At 41.0% G+C, this 17832-nt stretch overlaps 2 protein-coding genes across 2 annotated transcripts; both read right to left on the bottom strand.

Annotated features, from left to right (window-relative positions):
* Positions 1-690: 690 nt before the first annotated feature.
* pfdn5 (prefoldin 5) lies at positions 691-2877 on the bottom strand. The gene is made up of 6 exons (XM_063912095.1): positions 2718-2877; positions 2240-2342; positions 1588-1619; positions 1394-1468; positions 1178-1283; positions 691-1095 (listed from the first exon to the last, which is right to left on the bottom strand). Exons 1-6 carry the CDS (start codon positions 2781-2783, stop codon positions 1010-1012), a joined length of 468 nt encoding a protein of 155 aa, XP_063768165.1. The 5' UTR covers positions 2784-2877; the 3' UTR covers positions 691-1009.
* An 899-nt stretch (positions 2878-3776) lies between these two features.
* espl1 (extra spindle pole bodies like 1, separase) lies at positions 3777-17739 on the bottom strand. Its single transcript, XM_063909866.1, has 32 exons — positions 17612-17739; positions 17365-17453; positions 16831-17133; positions 15856-16599; positions 15648-15749; positions 15400-15511; positions 15094-15221; positions 14473-14666; positions 14113-14355; positions 13796-13940; positions 13505-13664; positions 13237-13376; positions 12487-12621; positions 12281-12397; positions 12009-12180; positions 11765-11893; positions 11335-11491; positions 10511-10620; positions 9245-10341; positions 8726-9140; positions 8419-8544; positions 7788-8001; positions 7451-7656; positions 7162-7289; positions 6628-6750; positions 6324-6473; positions 6042-6209; positions 5482-5586; positions 5185-5300; positions 5008-5091; positions 4355-4519; positions 3777-4264 (listed from the first exon to the last, which is right to left on the bottom strand). Exons 2-32 carry the CDS (start codon positions 17443-17445, stop codon positions 4063-4065), a joined length of 6471 nt encoding a protein of 2156 aa, XP_063765936.1. The 5' UTR covers positions 17446-17453; positions 17612-17739; the 3' UTR covers positions 3777-4062.
* Positions 17740-17832: the final 93 nt, after the last annotated feature.

Genomic DNA, 17832 nt, shown 5'->3' on the forward strand with positions numbered 1-17832 from the left:
TACACCACTGAAAATGCCATTTTCTTTAAATACACATTTAGGCTGCAATTAAACATGTGTGCAAAAAGTGTTACCAGCAAAATGTACTTGAGGTATAAAATAACACTTATTATTCATAATTAGTTTTATAAATGTTATATTATATCAAGCTTTATGTGTAAAAAGTAACTTGTAGTAGCGTTAAGGGAGTGGACTTGAAATGGAAATTGCAAACAAAAGCAATGCTTTAAGTATTACTGACTGCTCACTGCATAAATGAATGCAGGATAAACGGTTAATACTATTTTACATTGTGCAAGTCTTGATAGAAACAGTTGTGATATAATGAATCTAATTTTGCTAGAATCATTTGATTAGGATACTTTACACGCTAAACAAGTACTGTTCAACTCTTCACTCAATCACTTCTGCCTTACATCTATGGTAAACACAGGTGATTCCACTTGTGGCTGACTAAGATGGATGCCTACAGACTCATGTCATTCTCAGTGTATCTCTGTACTGCTTTAACCTGCAGTTTCATTTAAACGTTTCCAAGTGAAAACACCTGTGTATGTATGTAGTGCAATACATCTTGAGTTGCAGTTCACTTGTTTTTCTATCCAAGAAAATCACAAATGAATATGGCATATATGATAGAACAATTGATTGTCAAGCACACTGATGAATAGACAATAAAAATAAACAATGTTCCTTGACTGCACAGTGACCTCTTTAATTTAGTAAATTAAAGAAAACCCAATTTAATTGATTTAAAATTGACCAAGTAAACATCATTGCTTTTAACTGTGACAATAGCCTACTTTTACTCTATTGGTGACAGGTTGAGTGCACTTATTTCAGGTAGAAACAAAAACGTCTTTATTCTGCAGTATTTCACATGACATGCAACATGATTTCTTCATATCAGTGGAGGGCATTTTCTTGTCCTACAACAGCAGATGTGAGGAATTTGCACAGAAACATAAAAATCCATCGCAATCATGTAGAGCTCAAACAGGTGTTCTCATTAAGCCTTGGTGGGCCCAACCATCGGTGAAGACGGCTGGTTTTGTTGTAGCTGCTGGATCTTCACGTTCATTACTTCAATCACAGCTGTAAAAAAAAAGTGAAGTACGGTCATAATAAAATACTATTTTCTACTCAAAACCTCCGAATTCATTTTTATGTAACTTACCTTGCTTCATGCCATGTTTTTCCTGAAGGGCTGGCTGAACTTTCTCTATCTGCTTTGTGAGAAAGTCTATCTTGCGTTTGAAGAATGTTTTTGAGTCTTCCACATTCTATTGACAAATTGAGAGTTTAAATGTTTACATGAGAATCATTTACATTTGATCAGTCAGTCAGTATAACATTACATTATTTATGGACAATCAAATACAAATGTATTTACCTTTTCAACATAGTAGCCTGTCCCTACATCCACTAGCACATTTTCCACATCATTTAATGTTCCAGGGACATACATCTGAGAAGCAAAAATGTTAAAGACAAATCTGTAGATCTCTAGAAACACATCATTTAAATCACATCACAATGAAAGCAGAAAACAAGATATATTATTTTTCACTGTAAATCAAAGGATACAGAGCTGGTAAGTGGCACGAGCAGTTCTTTTCCTGTATGAGAAAGAAAGAGAAAGGTGGAAAGAAAAGATATTAAGCAACACAATTGACTTCAGCTGCAGATGTAAGGTATTAATTCAAACTGACATTACACCTTAGAAAACATAATGCATATTAATAGAACATCCTTCTGCAACAGAATCGACCAGTTGAAGACAATCGTTTTTACGTTGGTGAGAGAAAGCCTTGCAAAGTTTGCCAGCTGCACTCATCACATTTCAACATCAAGAAGAGTGTAGTATTAATTATCATAGCAAATTAGGAACCACTGTTGACCTAAATTGGCCAATCACTCCAGTAACTCTCTTAAGGTGCATCTTTGTCTCCCAGCTAAATTTCCTCTCAATATTCCACTTTACGGTTAAGTTTCCGTAGACAAAATATTGTGTGCATGTCTACCTGTGTATGTTATGCTCTTTAATACAACCTCAAAATTGTGTAGAGGTTTTCTTGACTTTTGATGTTCTATTTCTACATTGAGTGAACATATTTGACCAGAATACATTAAAAAAAAACATCCCTCTCACTTCAGTTTTTGACTTCCTTACCATTCCCCTTTAGTGATTTAGGCATAGGGAAAATTCAAACCAAGCCATTGACGCATTATTACTCACCTTTATTGTTTTTGTTCAGGACGTTCATACTGTCTTTTGCTTCCACATATTTCGTCTGGACAACTTTGAGCTGTCCTATTGAAGAGGTCAAGAACTCAATCTCCTGCAAAACATTCACATGTACAAAACACACGACATTAGAGTAGGTACACCAAGCGAACACACCTGTCAGAAGCCGTAATTTAGCTTTAGCTTAAAAAAAGAGTTTAAACGTTCTTATTAACCACATGTTTTCCCACCTAGCATGTCAAACCATTTCAATTAACTTTTGTCGACATGTGTTAAATAATGCCGGAGAGTCAAGCTACGTTAATGTGTTCAGGTTGCACACCGGGGTCTGGATATTTGATTACCGTTAGCTTCATTTGCGCTAGCTCGTCACCCCACCCTCCCGTTTTTATTCAGAATTACCGCCCCCATAAAGTCCATATCCAAAAGCACAGCGACATTCAATACCAACACACTACAAACATATTACCTGATCTAGTTGGGTTTTTAGCCCCTCTAATTGAGGCAGGGAGAGGTCTGTGAGATTCACCGCCATGTTGGTAGTGCGATGCCAGATGACCCTTTGTGATTGTGTTTCCGGGTGAAGGGTGTGGGCGGGGATTAGTCTGAAACACCGCCCCCCTGTGGACAACACAACAAATGCACCTGCTTCTTTCACCAAGAACCCACTTGTGCCATAACAGTAATTTCGTATGATGGGCAAAACATGGTGAAAAACGACAGAAACTGTGTTCTGATTGGTCTCAAGACTAGAAATGTGGTACAAATATATTTTGGGATCATGTTTTTTAGATGACATAAGAAAACATCTATCGTATTTTAAATTTAAGGTTAAAGGCAGATCTTTTGTAAATCTGGAATAACACTAAAATTGTGTTTAATGTATTCCATACGATTTATTTTACACTGCACATTTAATAGCAGTCTTGTTATGAGTTCATGGATACCAAATACTTGATTGTGTTCCTTGTAGTTTCTGAGATAAAGTCATTTTCTTATCACACTTTATCTAGTATGGGGATAATGTTTTTTCCCCCTTATATTTAATACATTATATTAAATAACAGTAGCAATAGTCCTATGTGCCCAAAGAATAAATAATGTATAAAATAAACTTCAATTCAACAAGTAAAAATGTCAGAAAGCATTTTGCATTTCAAGTCATCTCATCATCATCCTCATCATTATTATTATAGAGGAATTTTATTTATCAGTAGAAAAATGTATGGATTTTATACTTTCATTTTGGCAGGATGTTTCTCATAATTTAGTCATAAATTAAATTAATTAAACTAAAACAGTGAACAATAAATGACCATTTCACAAGAAACTAGTATTTTCAAAATGATGCGTAAGATTAAACTTGTTCCTACAGTAAACTGATTTGGTTCCTTATAAAAGTAACTTATTCACATGTACACAGCATGTTTCTTGTCAATTGTTAATAATACTGTATACATATAATTTTTCCAATCTCTTTGCATAATCGTGACTAATTACAACGTAGTTATAACAAAGCAGACACCGATTGTATGCAAGAACACATTTTATTCAAATTGTTTGATTACATTAAAAATGCATTCAACACCAATTGCTAATAATAGCGACATAATAAAAATCTTTCACACCCAAGTAAAATTTGTTTAAAAATGGAAGCATTTGTTTAAATAAAGACAAGGCATTTCTTTGATCTTGCTAAAACAAGAATTCATTTACAAGTTTAAGTCATATCCTCCAGCTTGTGTGCTGAAAAAAAAAAAGTGAACTGTAAAGATTTGCTAAAATCCTTTTATTAGAAAAGGTTTGAAGTCCATCTACTGTAGGTGAACTGGTAAGCCATAGACCACAGGCGCTGCTCCTATGAGGTGCTTCAGGTGTGTGGCCTGGCGTGATGGGCCCATATAATCCAGGAGGGGGGCTCCAGACCCAGCAGATAACCAAGACTCCAACAAGTACTTGGTGAAGCGATCAATATCCCGGTCTGTAACATCCCACAGGTTCCCCAAAACGAAGGGGCTGAGGAGAGAAAATAAACAAAAAGGATTTAATAGGATTGATAATTATCACTGATCCTTATTCAGCTGCAACTGAAGAAAGGTATCTCACCAGCCTGCTATCAGGTAGTTGAGGATGATGCCTTGTCCTTCCTGATCTCCACGCACTGCCAGAGCAGCACTACTGCAGCCAAAGAGCAGAGCCGCTGCTCTCATCTGACGCTTCAGGACTGTCTGGCTGTCCAGGAATCGTGCACCTGCACCGTGACCCACGAAACTAAAGAATCACAGGGTAAGATGGACATTGATGCAAGTAAAGCAGGATCAAAACCTGGTGGGACATTTCTACAAAAACACACTTAAATATGGTTAGGTTAATACTATCCTCTTCTGCATTCTTGTAATATAAATGTTTTATCTTTTGTCTGTAGGCTTTGAACAGACAATGATTTGCTAGAGGCCTGCTACTTTTCATTGTATTAGAATAATCTGCCAACTCGTATGATAAATCATTTGGTCAACAAATGTCTGAAAACCTAGATAAGATACAACCTAAGAAGAGTTAACTCTTAAAGAAAGCTCACTTACATATTCCAAATTCAGAATCTGGAATCAGTACATTTTCTGCTCAACAATTGGAGTAACCAACACATGTTCAATCTTCTGAATGATTTCAGTGGAACTTTTATCCATCTTGCAGTGCTGTGAACTGAAATTGTGTTTTCCTCAGCCAGCCCTTCAGTGTATTTAAGATCACAAACTCACATGTATAGATCCTTGGTCGCAACCACTTCTTCCAGCTGACCTGAGTCAGGAGCAACTCCACACACACCGTCCCAATCCGGTTTACTATAACGAGAATTGTAAAGTAGTAAGTGGGAAGAGAACGGACTGTAGACAGAAAGACAAATTGATCGTTTCACCCACGAGTGTTGGTCTCACCTGCTAAACCATTCCTTGAAGCGTTCTTGAGAGTTTTCCAAATTGGCATCAGGGTTCAGCACATAAAACACCTGCCTTGTATCCACACCTTGCTTCAGGATGGAGTCAGAATCATTCTGAAGGAGAAGATGTAAATAACAACAAATCAATGCCATTTGCCATGTCATTCCACCAGATTTCTCCTTCAATTCATGCATTTGTGGCAATATGAACACAACTGAAGTTAACTGTGAGGAAGTTGAATACATCTGCACCTTCACAAGCCATATTGGCACAGTAGTGGAGCTTGAATCTTACCTCTTTCTGAATGCTTAGTCCAATCAGTGAGTGCAGAGAAGGCATCCGGCTGACAGAGCGAGACCTCAACATGGAGATGCTCTCCCATGGCAGCTTCTGAAGGTACTGGAAACGTAAGAGGACAGAAATATAAGCCTTTACATTTGGGAGAAAAAAAACATCCAAAAAGCACTTTCAATATTTCTGTAGGTTACAACAAGGTTCATCTAAAGACTGTATGACCGCATACAATTCAATTCAATTAATTAGTGGTCATACTTAGTGATATACGATGGAAAATCAGTATTGATGAAAACAAGTCGAAGTCCTAAAATGACTAAGTACATGGACCAAATTAAATGATTAGTTAGGAATACAATTATAATATAGGAACAGCAAGACCTGGCTAAAAGCCGTTTGAAAGGAAAACTGATCAACAGATTTATTCTGATGATCCACTTAATCCAGGATAATGTGCAGGCAACACTATAGTAGATCATTCATTTTGATTAAATGTTTTCTTCCAAATGCAAACCAGGCTAAAGGATAATGCAGTATTCAAAAGAGCTGATGAAACCAACCTTGTCCAGGATGAGAACCACATGGCCGCGGGGCTCGTCTCTGTCAGCGACCCGGGTCACAGCTGTATGAAGAAGCTGCTCACACTCTGTGTCCCACTGTGGAGAAACTCCGAGAGCAAATCTCTTAAGGTCTTGTTGGGAGAGCAGAGGAGAGGCAGACAGCAAAGCCTGAAACACAAGAATCAAGGGTGTAAGTGTCTGCCCTTGTGCGGTTCCTTTACAAGCAGACAGAATGGATGGTCAGATGCTGCTGCTGAAAGTCCATGGATCTGTAACACACACCTTTAGCATTTCCTCACAAACTGTCACTCCTTTTGCAGATAAGGACTTGCAAAGTTTCTGGGCCTGTTTGGAGAGCTCAGGATCCGATGAAAGGGGTAGAAGAAGGCTCCTCCAGCATCCCAGCAATCCCTCCATCTCCTTCAACAGTCTCTGAAAGAATAAAATAGGAGCTAGATTTGACAAAAGCCTGTTGAGTCCGTGTCTGGTCAGTGGAAGTGTATAACTTAAGTAAATCTATGTGAATAGAGCAGGCGTTGTTAACCCCTCCGGCTCCCAAGCAGCACCCTCGCTCTTCCCTGCTTACCTCAACTCGAGAGTCAAGCATCCAGCGGCCCTCCCACCACTTGGCTTTCTCAGACACGCAGCTCACAGCTTTCTGCTCCACCTGAATGCTATCGATCTCCTGCACCAGCCAACTGATAGGGTGCTGCAGAACACAGAGATAAAGACAGAGAGAAAGTTATAATCTTAGATGTTAACAACAGGTCAATTACAGAAGAATTCAAACTGTAAAAACGTATACTATGGTGACAAGATTATTTCATTGCACAGGACTTTTTTTAGCCGAGGTTGAATTTAGTGTGTTATTTGTTAATTGATACAAAGAAAGCAGTTGCTGTGTTCAACAATCTGGGAGAATGTGGGGTATCATTATCATATGTGCATTCAATTAAGCTACAAAAGTAAATGTTTTCCTCTCAGCTAGTCTAAAAAATAGACGTGTGAGCATGGCGAGGATTCACTTGTTGTTCCCGTGTTGCTTAGGCCCTAAGAAATGACATTACAATGGTCTGGTTTCAGATTGTAGCTACCTTGAACCACCATTTGCAGTCCTCACCTGTTGTTTCGAGGTGGAGATGTGAACAGTGACAGGAGCAGCTCCCTTTTCAAGGCGTGACAATATGATGCTGTCCCCCACCTCTCCAGGTTTTACTCCAAGCACAGACATCACACACACTGTCACCCCTGTAGAGGGAAAGAGGGATGCACAAAGAAAAGGAGTTTGCTTGTCTTATTAGGAATAGAGAGCATCCAGTAATCTGAATTGAATGAAGTCATTAACAAGACAAAAACATGAAGATATTCCCTTTTTGCTACTGAGATCCAGAGAGGAAGTCATTCTGTACCTGGGGGAAGGTGCTCAATTTGTTGGTTGAACTCTTGGCAGTGGCTCTTGGGGAAAGAAGATGAGTCAGCAGTTGGGAAGGAGAAGATGTTCTCCAACTGCGTCAGCCTCTGTTCGGTAGAGTTCTTGGAGTCATTTGGGCCGGGCTCACATAGACTCAGAGCATCCATCTTGTCTGCGAGCTCATTAGACGCCTTTTTCAGCTTTCTGTTTAAAACACATCAAAGGAATGTGAATTAAACAATGTGTAAAATAATACATTTGGGACTATATGGATAATAAAACTAAAAGTTGGTAAGAGACAAATCTCACATTATACACACAAGATGTATGCTTACTTGAGACTACTAGCTAAATGCCTGATTGTGTGATGACGACTTGTGATGCCCAAAGATTGGGCATGCAGCATCGCTGTAGTTATGGGGTCCTGCTGTCCCTTGGTCAACGCCAGAATAGCACAGAGGGTGGTGTAGATGGAGGGGGAGGGAAAGTGCTGGAGGGCCAGCCAGGCTGAGAGGAGTAAGGACTCAACATCCTCCAGAGATAGATTGTCTGAGAGAAAAAAAGAAAAGAAAAATTACACACGCAATTCGATTAAGAAAGTTGACAAGCCATAGCAGTTTACGGGTGTTGACTTCTTTATCTCAGCTTCTGGCTAACCAACCACAATGCTGATGTCCCTATAGGAAATACAAAGTGGGTCAGCATTACAGGCAAAGAAACAAGACGGACCGTTACCTTGATTAAAATGACTGATCTGAGTTTGAGGACAAACTTTTGGGAACATTTTGAATAATGCAACTACATAAAAACAACAAAAAACATTTATATTGCAGGAAACTACAAGTACATTTCAGATATCACACCCCTAACTATACCTTTTGTAGTGCATTTCTATGGCAAAATGCTTGAATAAAGTATGCAAACGAAAACAAACGAAAAGATTTTAGTGACAGGATTTCCTCTCACCTGGCCTGGTGTCTGAATGAGAGAGGTGGGTTTGTGAACCTTCTCTCAGGTGACCTCTGCTCTTCAGTTCAGACAGGGTGTCTCTCTCCACAGCAAAACACTTATCCCTCCGCAAAACCTCAAAATCTTTGTGGAGTTAAGAAGCAGATTAGAGTTACGGTCCGCATCACATTCATGTCTCTGTATAGTGTAATCTAACGTAAAGGATGTTATACACTAAACCTAACGTGGAATCTGTCAGGCAAGTTTAAGAAAGTTTTATATTTCCTCATTGATAAAAAATTGTCAATTTGCACAGAATACTCACCAATATCTTTACTAGGATTGTCCTCAGTCTCAGTGTCTGACGCCCTGAGCTGCTCGATGCTGATGTCCAGGGCATCATTTGTATCCTCCTCAATGGTCCTCATCTTGTCTGGCTCCTCCATTGTCTCGGCCTCTGCCTTGGACAGCTCCCTTCTGCTTCTCCCTCTCCTTGCTGTGGCAGTCTGACAGATCACAGTGTCGTCATCCTCAGAAGAAAACGACTGAGGCAATGTGACGGTCTTCCTGCCCCTGGTCTGCCTCTTGGCTGGGAGCTTCTCTGCAGGGGGGGGATCGGGGGCTGTTTTGCTGTTATGTGCAGCTCTTCTTGTGGTGGCTCGCTTTTTAGGGACATCTGTCTTTTCTTTGGGCTCGGGCTGGGTGTTGGCTTCTGTGTCGCTCTCATCGCTAAAATCCAGCTGTATTGAAATATTGCAAAGAAGGTTAACATTTCCCCAACATAATAACACAAAAACCGATATTTTATGAAACAATAAAACGTCTACTTCGATTTGATGCTAACCTTGAAACGGGATTTCTTTGTGCGTCTGGGGGCAGCGGGCACAGGTAGGTCTTTTTTCTGTTCTGGTGACAACTCCTCATACACATGGAACTGGAGCTTACAGGCAGTCCTCGGCAGGGTAGGGCGTTTGACCGTTGGAATAGGAGTACAGGACAAAGTAGGTACCACTGTGTTAAAGTCAAAAGACCCAAGATTGGGCTTCACTAAGACTGGCGTCATGGGAAACAGCTGCTTTCCTTTGGTGGAGGAGCCAGTCCCCTGAATCCTGGGCTTGACAATCTTGACCTTCTTTGTTGTGTCAGGAATGTTTTTAATGGACTCTTTGGGCTTCTTAAGCAAGGATGAAGGAGGCACCGCTTTCTCTTCTGGTTTTAGATCCTCTTTCGGTGTGTTCCAAGTCCACGCATTTGAGAAGAGCTCCTCTGGGGTGCAGCCCTTTTTCTCAGCCAAGGTAACCAAGATCACAATAGCTTGGGTTGCCATGAGGCCTGCTCTCACAGGTCTTAGCACAGGTGAAGGGGTGGAGTCAACAAACGCCAAACCAGCTTCGAGGACTTTCCATATACCACAGACCTTGTTATGCCTTGGTTCCAGTGCAGACAGGGCCATGTGAAGGTAAACACGGCCCACCACGTCCTGCATCAGGGAGGGTTTAGAGGAGGTTTTTGAAGGTCCACGGGGAGGAAAGAGTTTAGCTAATTTTGCCCCAAGTTTGGCAGTGACACTCTTGCAGCGAGTTAATGTTGCCGATTGAAGTTTAAAACTGACTTTGGCGTCATTGGGATCAAGCTGGAGTATGAGGTCGGCCTGTGTGGCGGCCCAGCGAGCGGTGGCACGGCCCAGACAGGGCTCAGAGCAGCAGGGGCAGGGGCAGTCCGACTCGTGCGCCAGGGAGGAGAGCCAGCGGCGAGGCTGGACTTTGAGAGGCGGCGAGCTGGTCAGATCCCTCACTATAGGCTCTCTGCTGTTCCACCTGGTGCTCAGGATGCCATTAAGATCATCCTCCAAAGCAGGAAGGGGCAAATGGGACTTTTTCACAGGGCGACCTTTCCTTGGTTTGATTTTCACTTCTGCCTTCTGCACCTGATCAGAAAAATCTGAAGGAAAGGAAATAAAAAGAAGTCAATTTAGTAGTTAACTAAAATGGATCGAGCGCTGCTGACATAGAACACAAAACATTTCATTTTAACTTGTTTTGAGAATTTATGAGTTACATCAATCACGTTAAAATTCTACCAAAATCATGGTGCTTGGTTTGCAACAGACCTGTACATAGGTCCAGCAGATTTCGGACTTTGTCTAAATCAATTCCACTTTCATCTTTCTCCCCCTGCATCAGCTCCAACTCGGCTTTGATCACCAGTAGCTCCGCACACCTTAAAGTATGACATAAAAAAAGGAGTTCATTCCATCACAAAAGCAACAGCTAGTGTTGTTACCTCATTTTTGGTTGTTTTATATTCATTGTGCTGTGTCCTAGGACTATTATAAGTACAATAAATCATTATGCACGCACTAATGGAACTAATCCATATGGTTAACCTCCTGGTTTAAAAAAAAGGTACACATAAATAAATCCAAGTTATTATAACATAAACAATCCAGCTCAAAAGAGCCCTGCAATATATGAAAAGGGCCTTTAACGTAAAGCAGTTCAGCCACCCCACCTCAAAGTACGCCTCAGTAGAGTTTAATCACCACCTCTATGAAAAACAAATCTATAATAAGCTTGTTTAACTATGATGTATTACAGGGCTGTTCTATTGAATTGCAACAGACAGTACAGGAGGGGGTATTGGCTAAAGTAGAACATTTAGGAATATTAAATCAATAAAGCGCAACAGAACAATCCTGTATAAATTGTATTTAACAGGCTCAACTGAGCACTGGCAAATGTTCAGGTCCATTGAATATGCTTCAACACTATATCAGCTTATCAGCCCAAAGACGATGTTGAGTTTAGCATTGGGCAGTACAGAACAAAATATTTAAGAATTGCCGGTATAAACTAATGATATCAGGGCACCATCTCTCCTTTGGATCCTGCTTTACCATTTGGAGTTAAATGACTATTATACACATGTACGTACTGGCTGAGTGCTTGCAGCTTGATGGCCAGTTTTAAAGCTTCTAGACACTGGAGTCTGGCGTCATTGATGGCTCCACAGCTGCTCCTCACAGCCACCATCTTCATAGAGCAGTTCAACAGCTCAGAGAGCAGCTGCCACTTCAACACCAAGTTATCTCCTGCAGGGCGAGAGAATCAGATAGAAAGAAAGGTCATTTTAGCAGACCTACAGGACGGTACAGGTACATTGAAAATCTTGTGCATCTCTTGGCTTTCTGGAATAAAAAACAGACACTACATGTTTGAATAATACAAACGATATGCAACTAAATACCCACTATGAATTAAACAAATTGCACAGAAGACTAGACTTAGAAAAGGGCTTTATACAACCAACATTGCAGAAGACACATGATTGAGGTTTTAGCAGTCCATGTGTGGGACAAACGTACCTTGGTCGATGAAGCGTGTGTCTGAGCAGCTGCTGTTCGTCCCGTAGAGGCCCTTCCCCACTAAAGTGACCAGCAGGCTGCACAGAAGCTTCAGGCTCTCATACAGGGCCGTGTCCAGGCTTCTTATTCCTGAGACAATCATAAGTCCTTACTTAATGAACGCTGCAATCCTCTCCTTCACATACTCACAATGCAAACTTTAAACCATTTAGTTGCACGAAGTAAAGGAAACGCTTTAGCTTACCGTGCTCAGTGATAAGGCTTCTCTGCGCTTGCGGCAGTGCAGCGGAGTCCAAACTCAGATAGGCGCTGCAGGTCTGAAGCGTGCGAGCCCGCAGCATGTACCAGCTCTTTGACTGCCTCTGCATGTTCATTTCTTTCAACACCTCACACAGATATGCTACTCCACGATCCACCTGATACATGCCCAAACAAGAGAGGGGCAATTTGATAGATTGACCTTAACCATCTAAAAAAGCAATAAGAATGAAATGATAAAAATAAATACGGTCCTACCTGTCCTGTGCTGTAGCAGTACTGAGCTTTCAGCAGAATGGCCATCATAGAGGGAGAAGATTGTCCATCAGCAGAGGGAACAGAGGCAAGAAACTTCTCTGCCTGCTCTAGTAGGGCCTTAAAAATAGTACAATAAACGAAGTGAGATGTAGCACATAAAATAAAGTATGTTTGCCACAGTGTGAATAATTACAAAGCTGCATTACCAAAGCCAGTTCAGGGGATCCCATATCCAGAAGGATGCTGGCTGACTGACAGAGGGAGCTGGCACATCCAGGGGCGTCAGCGAGCTCACGCGAAAGTCCAATCGCAAGTTGGTAGGCTTCCAGAGCCTTCAGAGGCTATATGAGAGAACAATGAGGTTCGTTAATATAGAATATGTGAGCAACACTTGTAACAATCTGACCTGAGAAAATGCAATTAAATACCTTTTTTTTTACACATGTCTTTGTACAGTCAAATAATCACGTATTCTGATAATGGATTAATCCACTACCAGATACACATTTTTGAAATAAATCTATGAAATAAGTTGCAGAACATGCTGCAATTAGCATCTCAAATCTGGAGACACTTACTTTGTGCTGATTTTTTATCATATTAAAATGAATATTATCTGGTTTTGGCCTGACATAACAGACAATTAAGAAAACATTTTGGAATTTGAGTAACTGCTAGGACATTTGACTATTTTCTGACATTTTATAGAATAAACCATTAATGTAGAAAGAAAACAAAATTGAAAGTTCTTTACCAAATTTGTTTAAAATGATTTTATAAATGTACCTTAGGTGTATTATGTCAATTTAAGTTGGACATTTTCTCAACAAACGGAGACAAATGTTTAACGTACATCCATAATTCATATAATGCTTCATCATTCCTATGAGGTTGTATTGAAAAGAATAAACTAAAACACAACCAACAAAAGACCCTGCCACATTTTCTGTTGTCACCTTTGCCATGAGTTTGAAGAGAGCCGCAGTCACAGCGATGGAGCCACAGGTCTGTTTGGGGTTTCTGACAGAAGGTAGGACTTTGCTCTGCAGAAGAGCAGACCACTCATCCAGGGCTCTTTCCAAAGGTTTGCACAGCTCTTAAAAGAAAATGAAACGTAAAATATTTCAACTACTGATAAACAAGCATCTTATTTTTTTTATTGTACTTAGTGGATAGTCATCATATTTTATTGGTCAGATATAAAATATATATTTATTTTCTTACTGTTCTCTGCAGCCAGGTTGAAAAGCAGGCCTTCATAGACCAGTGAGCTGTCCTGTGTTTTCTGCTTGTCTTCATAATCTAAATCATTAGTTCCTATGGGATTGGCTGAGCATCGCGACTGCTCTCGTAACTCTCGCAGCTTTTTGTCCCGGTCAATGCCCTGACCAAAAACACACAAACATCAGTAATTAAATCACAAGGCGCTTAGTCGGTGTATCAAACCAAGACTTAAACACAGAGAGGTAAATACCAGTATAAAAATGGATGGCCATGATATCTTGACGTGCTCACCTCCTGAAGATTTTTCTCGAGAGTGCAGATATAGAGCCAGAGTAAAGCATGGGCCTTGTCATCTTTCAGTCTGTCTGCATTTTCTGGAGTCTCTGGTTCTTCTTCAAGTAGCCGTAGAGCTTCATGGGTGAAATCAACTGCCGTGCTGTGTTACAAATGAACATAATGAGCATTTGAACAGAGAGCTGATACACGTGTTAGTCCAACTTGTTTCAGACAAACATTATAAATAGCTTGCCCGGGCTTGAACACGCGTGGATTTGTATTCACCAACGAGCATTACTCATTCGGAAAGAAATCTAAATAAGAGCTCCTACCAGTCAGTCTGTTCACTGAAATCCTGGTAACACACAACTTGGGCCATTTCACAGAGGTAGACAGCACGCAGATGAGTGTGTGAGCTGTCCTCATGGCAGATGTCCAACAGATCGCAGAGTGTGTTGTAGCGCTCCTGACTCGTGTCTCCTGCCACCTCCTTATAGGCACGCAGCTCCTCCTCCAATAGGCAGAGCATTACTCGCTCGTCAGGTACGTTGGGTCCAAAACCATCATGTAATGTCCTGTTTAAGGATGGGACATGTTACCTTTACAATAATATGCGATGATTTACATTCTCTGAGAGCTTAAATGTTGTCACAAACAACAAAAAGAGTCTTTGCATTATGATTTGCGTGTACCTGAGACGGATGTCCTCTTCAGAGTTACGAGCGGCGTCAGTCTTTGTTTTCACCCACAGAGAGACAGGTTCAGCCATGTGAGAAGTGATGCTGTCCCCCAGAGCCTTCATCCACAGGATCACCCAGTCCAGCGCTCGCTCCAGATGTCCGGCCCGCCGAGACGTCTGCACAGCCAGCATGAACGGTCGGCTCAACTGAGGAGTTAAAAGCCATTATAAATATGATGTTTGTCTTGAAAATGAAAACAGTTTTACATAACACAAATGGGAGTTAAATCAAATTAGTCCATACGATGATGCTGACGTGCACAAACTTCTGGAGCAAGCTCAAACAGAACATACAGCACACCTGTTAGGATCCACACACTCAACCCTAATACCTCTCGGTGACAGAAATGTTAAATGGTCATTTTTAAATATAATTCGGCATTGTATAAAAGGATACTCCTGAGGATCCTAAAATGTCAATCCTACGAGACTTGAACCAATTGTAGAACTACTTCATACTGATACATTATTGTAGGTAATCTGTATAGTGACAACCAAGCATGATGTAATTTATATAGTCGGTAATTCTTAAAACCATGTGAATGATCAAACAGAACACAATTCAAAAGCTTACCCTATCGACACAGAGCGAGGCGGGGCCATTCTTGCTTAGATCCAGACAGAGGATCTCAACCAGAGAGAAGGCCTGGTCATAGAGACGCCGGTTGTAAAATCCACAAGCTAAGTTGCTCACAGCAACCACTGCAAGACACATGGTAATCATAAACTCAACTAAATGTCACACAATATAACAATAAAATATTTTGCAATTTAAGTAAGCAGAGCTGCAACAATTGGCTAGGAGGAAAAACAACAGCTTTGACTATCAAATCATCATGCATTATGCAATCCAACATTAGTTCTTGAGATTTGTAATCACCTGATTTGACAAGAAGGCTTTCACTTGACAGTTTGCGTAGCTCAGTCATCATCTGTCCAGCTGTGGCTTGGCAGTACAGCAGCACTCTGTCCAAGGTGTCACTGTCCTCCAGCTGAGGAAAACAAATCACCATCAGTTAACTTGTAGCGGAGTGCCATCTCAACAGCAGGAATAATTCTGCCGTGTGGCTCATCATCATAAAATACAAAAAGATAAAGAAAGAAAGGATGCAAAAGAAGCCACCTCACCTGTAAGGCGACCATGCTCTCATAAGCAAATCCAAAGCCTTGGTAAATATTGATGCAGAGGGCCTGCTGCAGTCTGCTGCGCTCAGCCTGGCATGTTGAACTCTGAAATCAAAAGGCTAAAGGTCATCTGTTTGACAATACACTGCTTTTTTAAGCAATTAAGCACAGCACAGAAGTGATTATTTTCAAGCTCAGTAATTACACTTACCTTATTTAGCACCTTTACTATTTGTTCTTGGTGTTCCTCAAGAAAAGAAAAGAAAGCCAGGAGCACAGGCCCGCTCAATCCCTTGTTTTGGTCACTTTCCACAGCCCACAACACTAGTCCACATCCTTCCAGGACTGCGTGAGCTTCTCTGTCCCCGAGGTCAGCTGCCAGAGACCTCAAGGCCCTGGCACACTCTGTCAGAGCCTGGCCGCTCTCCCCGCCAGCTTTCATTGCGGAATGAACCTTTACCGCCCATTTGCCGAGCACCACAGCTGTACACCTTCCGTCAGCTAATTCTTTTACCTTGCTCTCAGTTTCACTCAAAAAGGTGGAGGCCAGATCATAGTGGGCACCCTTACAAAGCATCTTCACTGTAATCAGCACCATTTCTGAAAACGTATATAGACTTGATGCCACAGAGCACATCTTGGACCCAGGACCATCGCTGCCAGTCCAACATCTGCAGAAAAGTGTCTGCATTTTCTGAAGGAGAAAAGAAGCATCGTCCTTGGTAAGCGTTTCACAGCTACTCTCAAATTCCGTGAGGGCATCTTCTGTGTATATGGGGGCTTTGGGGATGGATGGGGTTGCACTGTCTGTGTCCAACAACAGGAGGAAGCTCAGAGCTTGCATCTGGCAGTGAAGTTTGTCACGAGGTTTCAGGATTTTTTTGTCTTTGGTCGCAGATAATCCATTCCAAAGCACAGAGAAGCAGCTTCGCACAAGAACAAAGTAGTCTTCAGCCTATGGAGCATAAAACAACAACTATGTTAGTTCTGATGCTAAAAAGAAAATCATGAAGTGCAGATGTGGAATAGGGCTGAAACCAACAACAACTTCCATTACAAATTACTCTGCTGACTGGTTTTTCTTTTCAATCGTTTGGCCCATAAAATGTTAGAAAATAGTAAAACAAATAGTTAGCAATTATTGATCTGTCAAATGCTTTAATATACAACACATGCAAGAACATACCTGTTGAGCTGGGGAAAGCCTGCTGTAAAGCAACCCAGCTATATGGCTACATCGATTGTGAGCTTCAAGAGAGCTTAGCTTTTTGACAATATGGAAAATGATCTTCTCCATGTACAGTGGACTGCTCTGGGCAACAAGTGTTGCAGAAACATCATAGACCTGGAGAGAAAGCTCCACCAGCTGGACCAACTGGCTGACATGATCAGAATTTGGAGATCCAACTCCGAGTTGATGGTTACAGGCTCGGATGATCCTGTCACACACTGTGCGACCCTGAACGCCGGATTGACTCTTCACATAATTCTGCAGAAAAAATAGATGAACAACAACAGGTTTAGAGTCTCCGTCAAAAGAGTTTTGTATTTTACACACATCGCATAGGTATTTTAGACACATCAAAGAATATTGTTCCAATTGAACGTTGTTACACAGGCGGACATGTTGTTTTAATGCATGTGCTTAAAACACGTTGGTAAAAACAAATACTTGTTTCGTCGCTAGGAGTATGAGTGGTCGGTCTGGTTGTTTGCTAACCTTTAGTTCTTGACGTAAGAGATCCGTCTCTTTCACAGAAGCAGTCCGCTTGATATATTCCTCTACTTTCAAGCACTTCATGACAGCAGCTGCAGAAAACAAGTAAATTTAGAATAAATATAGCTTTGTTGATTTTGAACATCAATAATGCGATTAGCTTAGCTTAGCTAACGTTAGCATCAACGTTAATAACAACATGTTCTACTAACGTTATTTTGGAAGCCAGTACCGTTAGACTGAGACTTACCTCATGGAGGAGACTTTTTAAACAACAACTTCCTTTACAGCGGACAAAAATGAGACGTGTTATCCATAATAACACAACCACCCAGAGGTATGTTGTTGCTGAACTAAGATACGTTTCAAGATTCAAATCCTCAACTATCATGGAAACTACACCCCCGCGCACTGGTTTTGAAAGGTGTCTGCTAGCCAATCCGAGAGCATATCCGCTTTTACACGGAAATG

Source organism: Eleginops maclovinus, chromosome 20 (genome assembly GCF_036324505.1).
Source record: "Eleginops maclovinus isolate JMC-PN-2008 ecotype Puerto Natales chromosome 20, JC_Emac_rtc_rv5, whole genome shotgun sequence".
In the NCBI taxonomy this organism is placed as follows: Eukaryota; Metazoa; Chordata; class Actinopteri; order Perciformes; family Eleginopidae; genus Eleginops; species Eleginops maclovinus.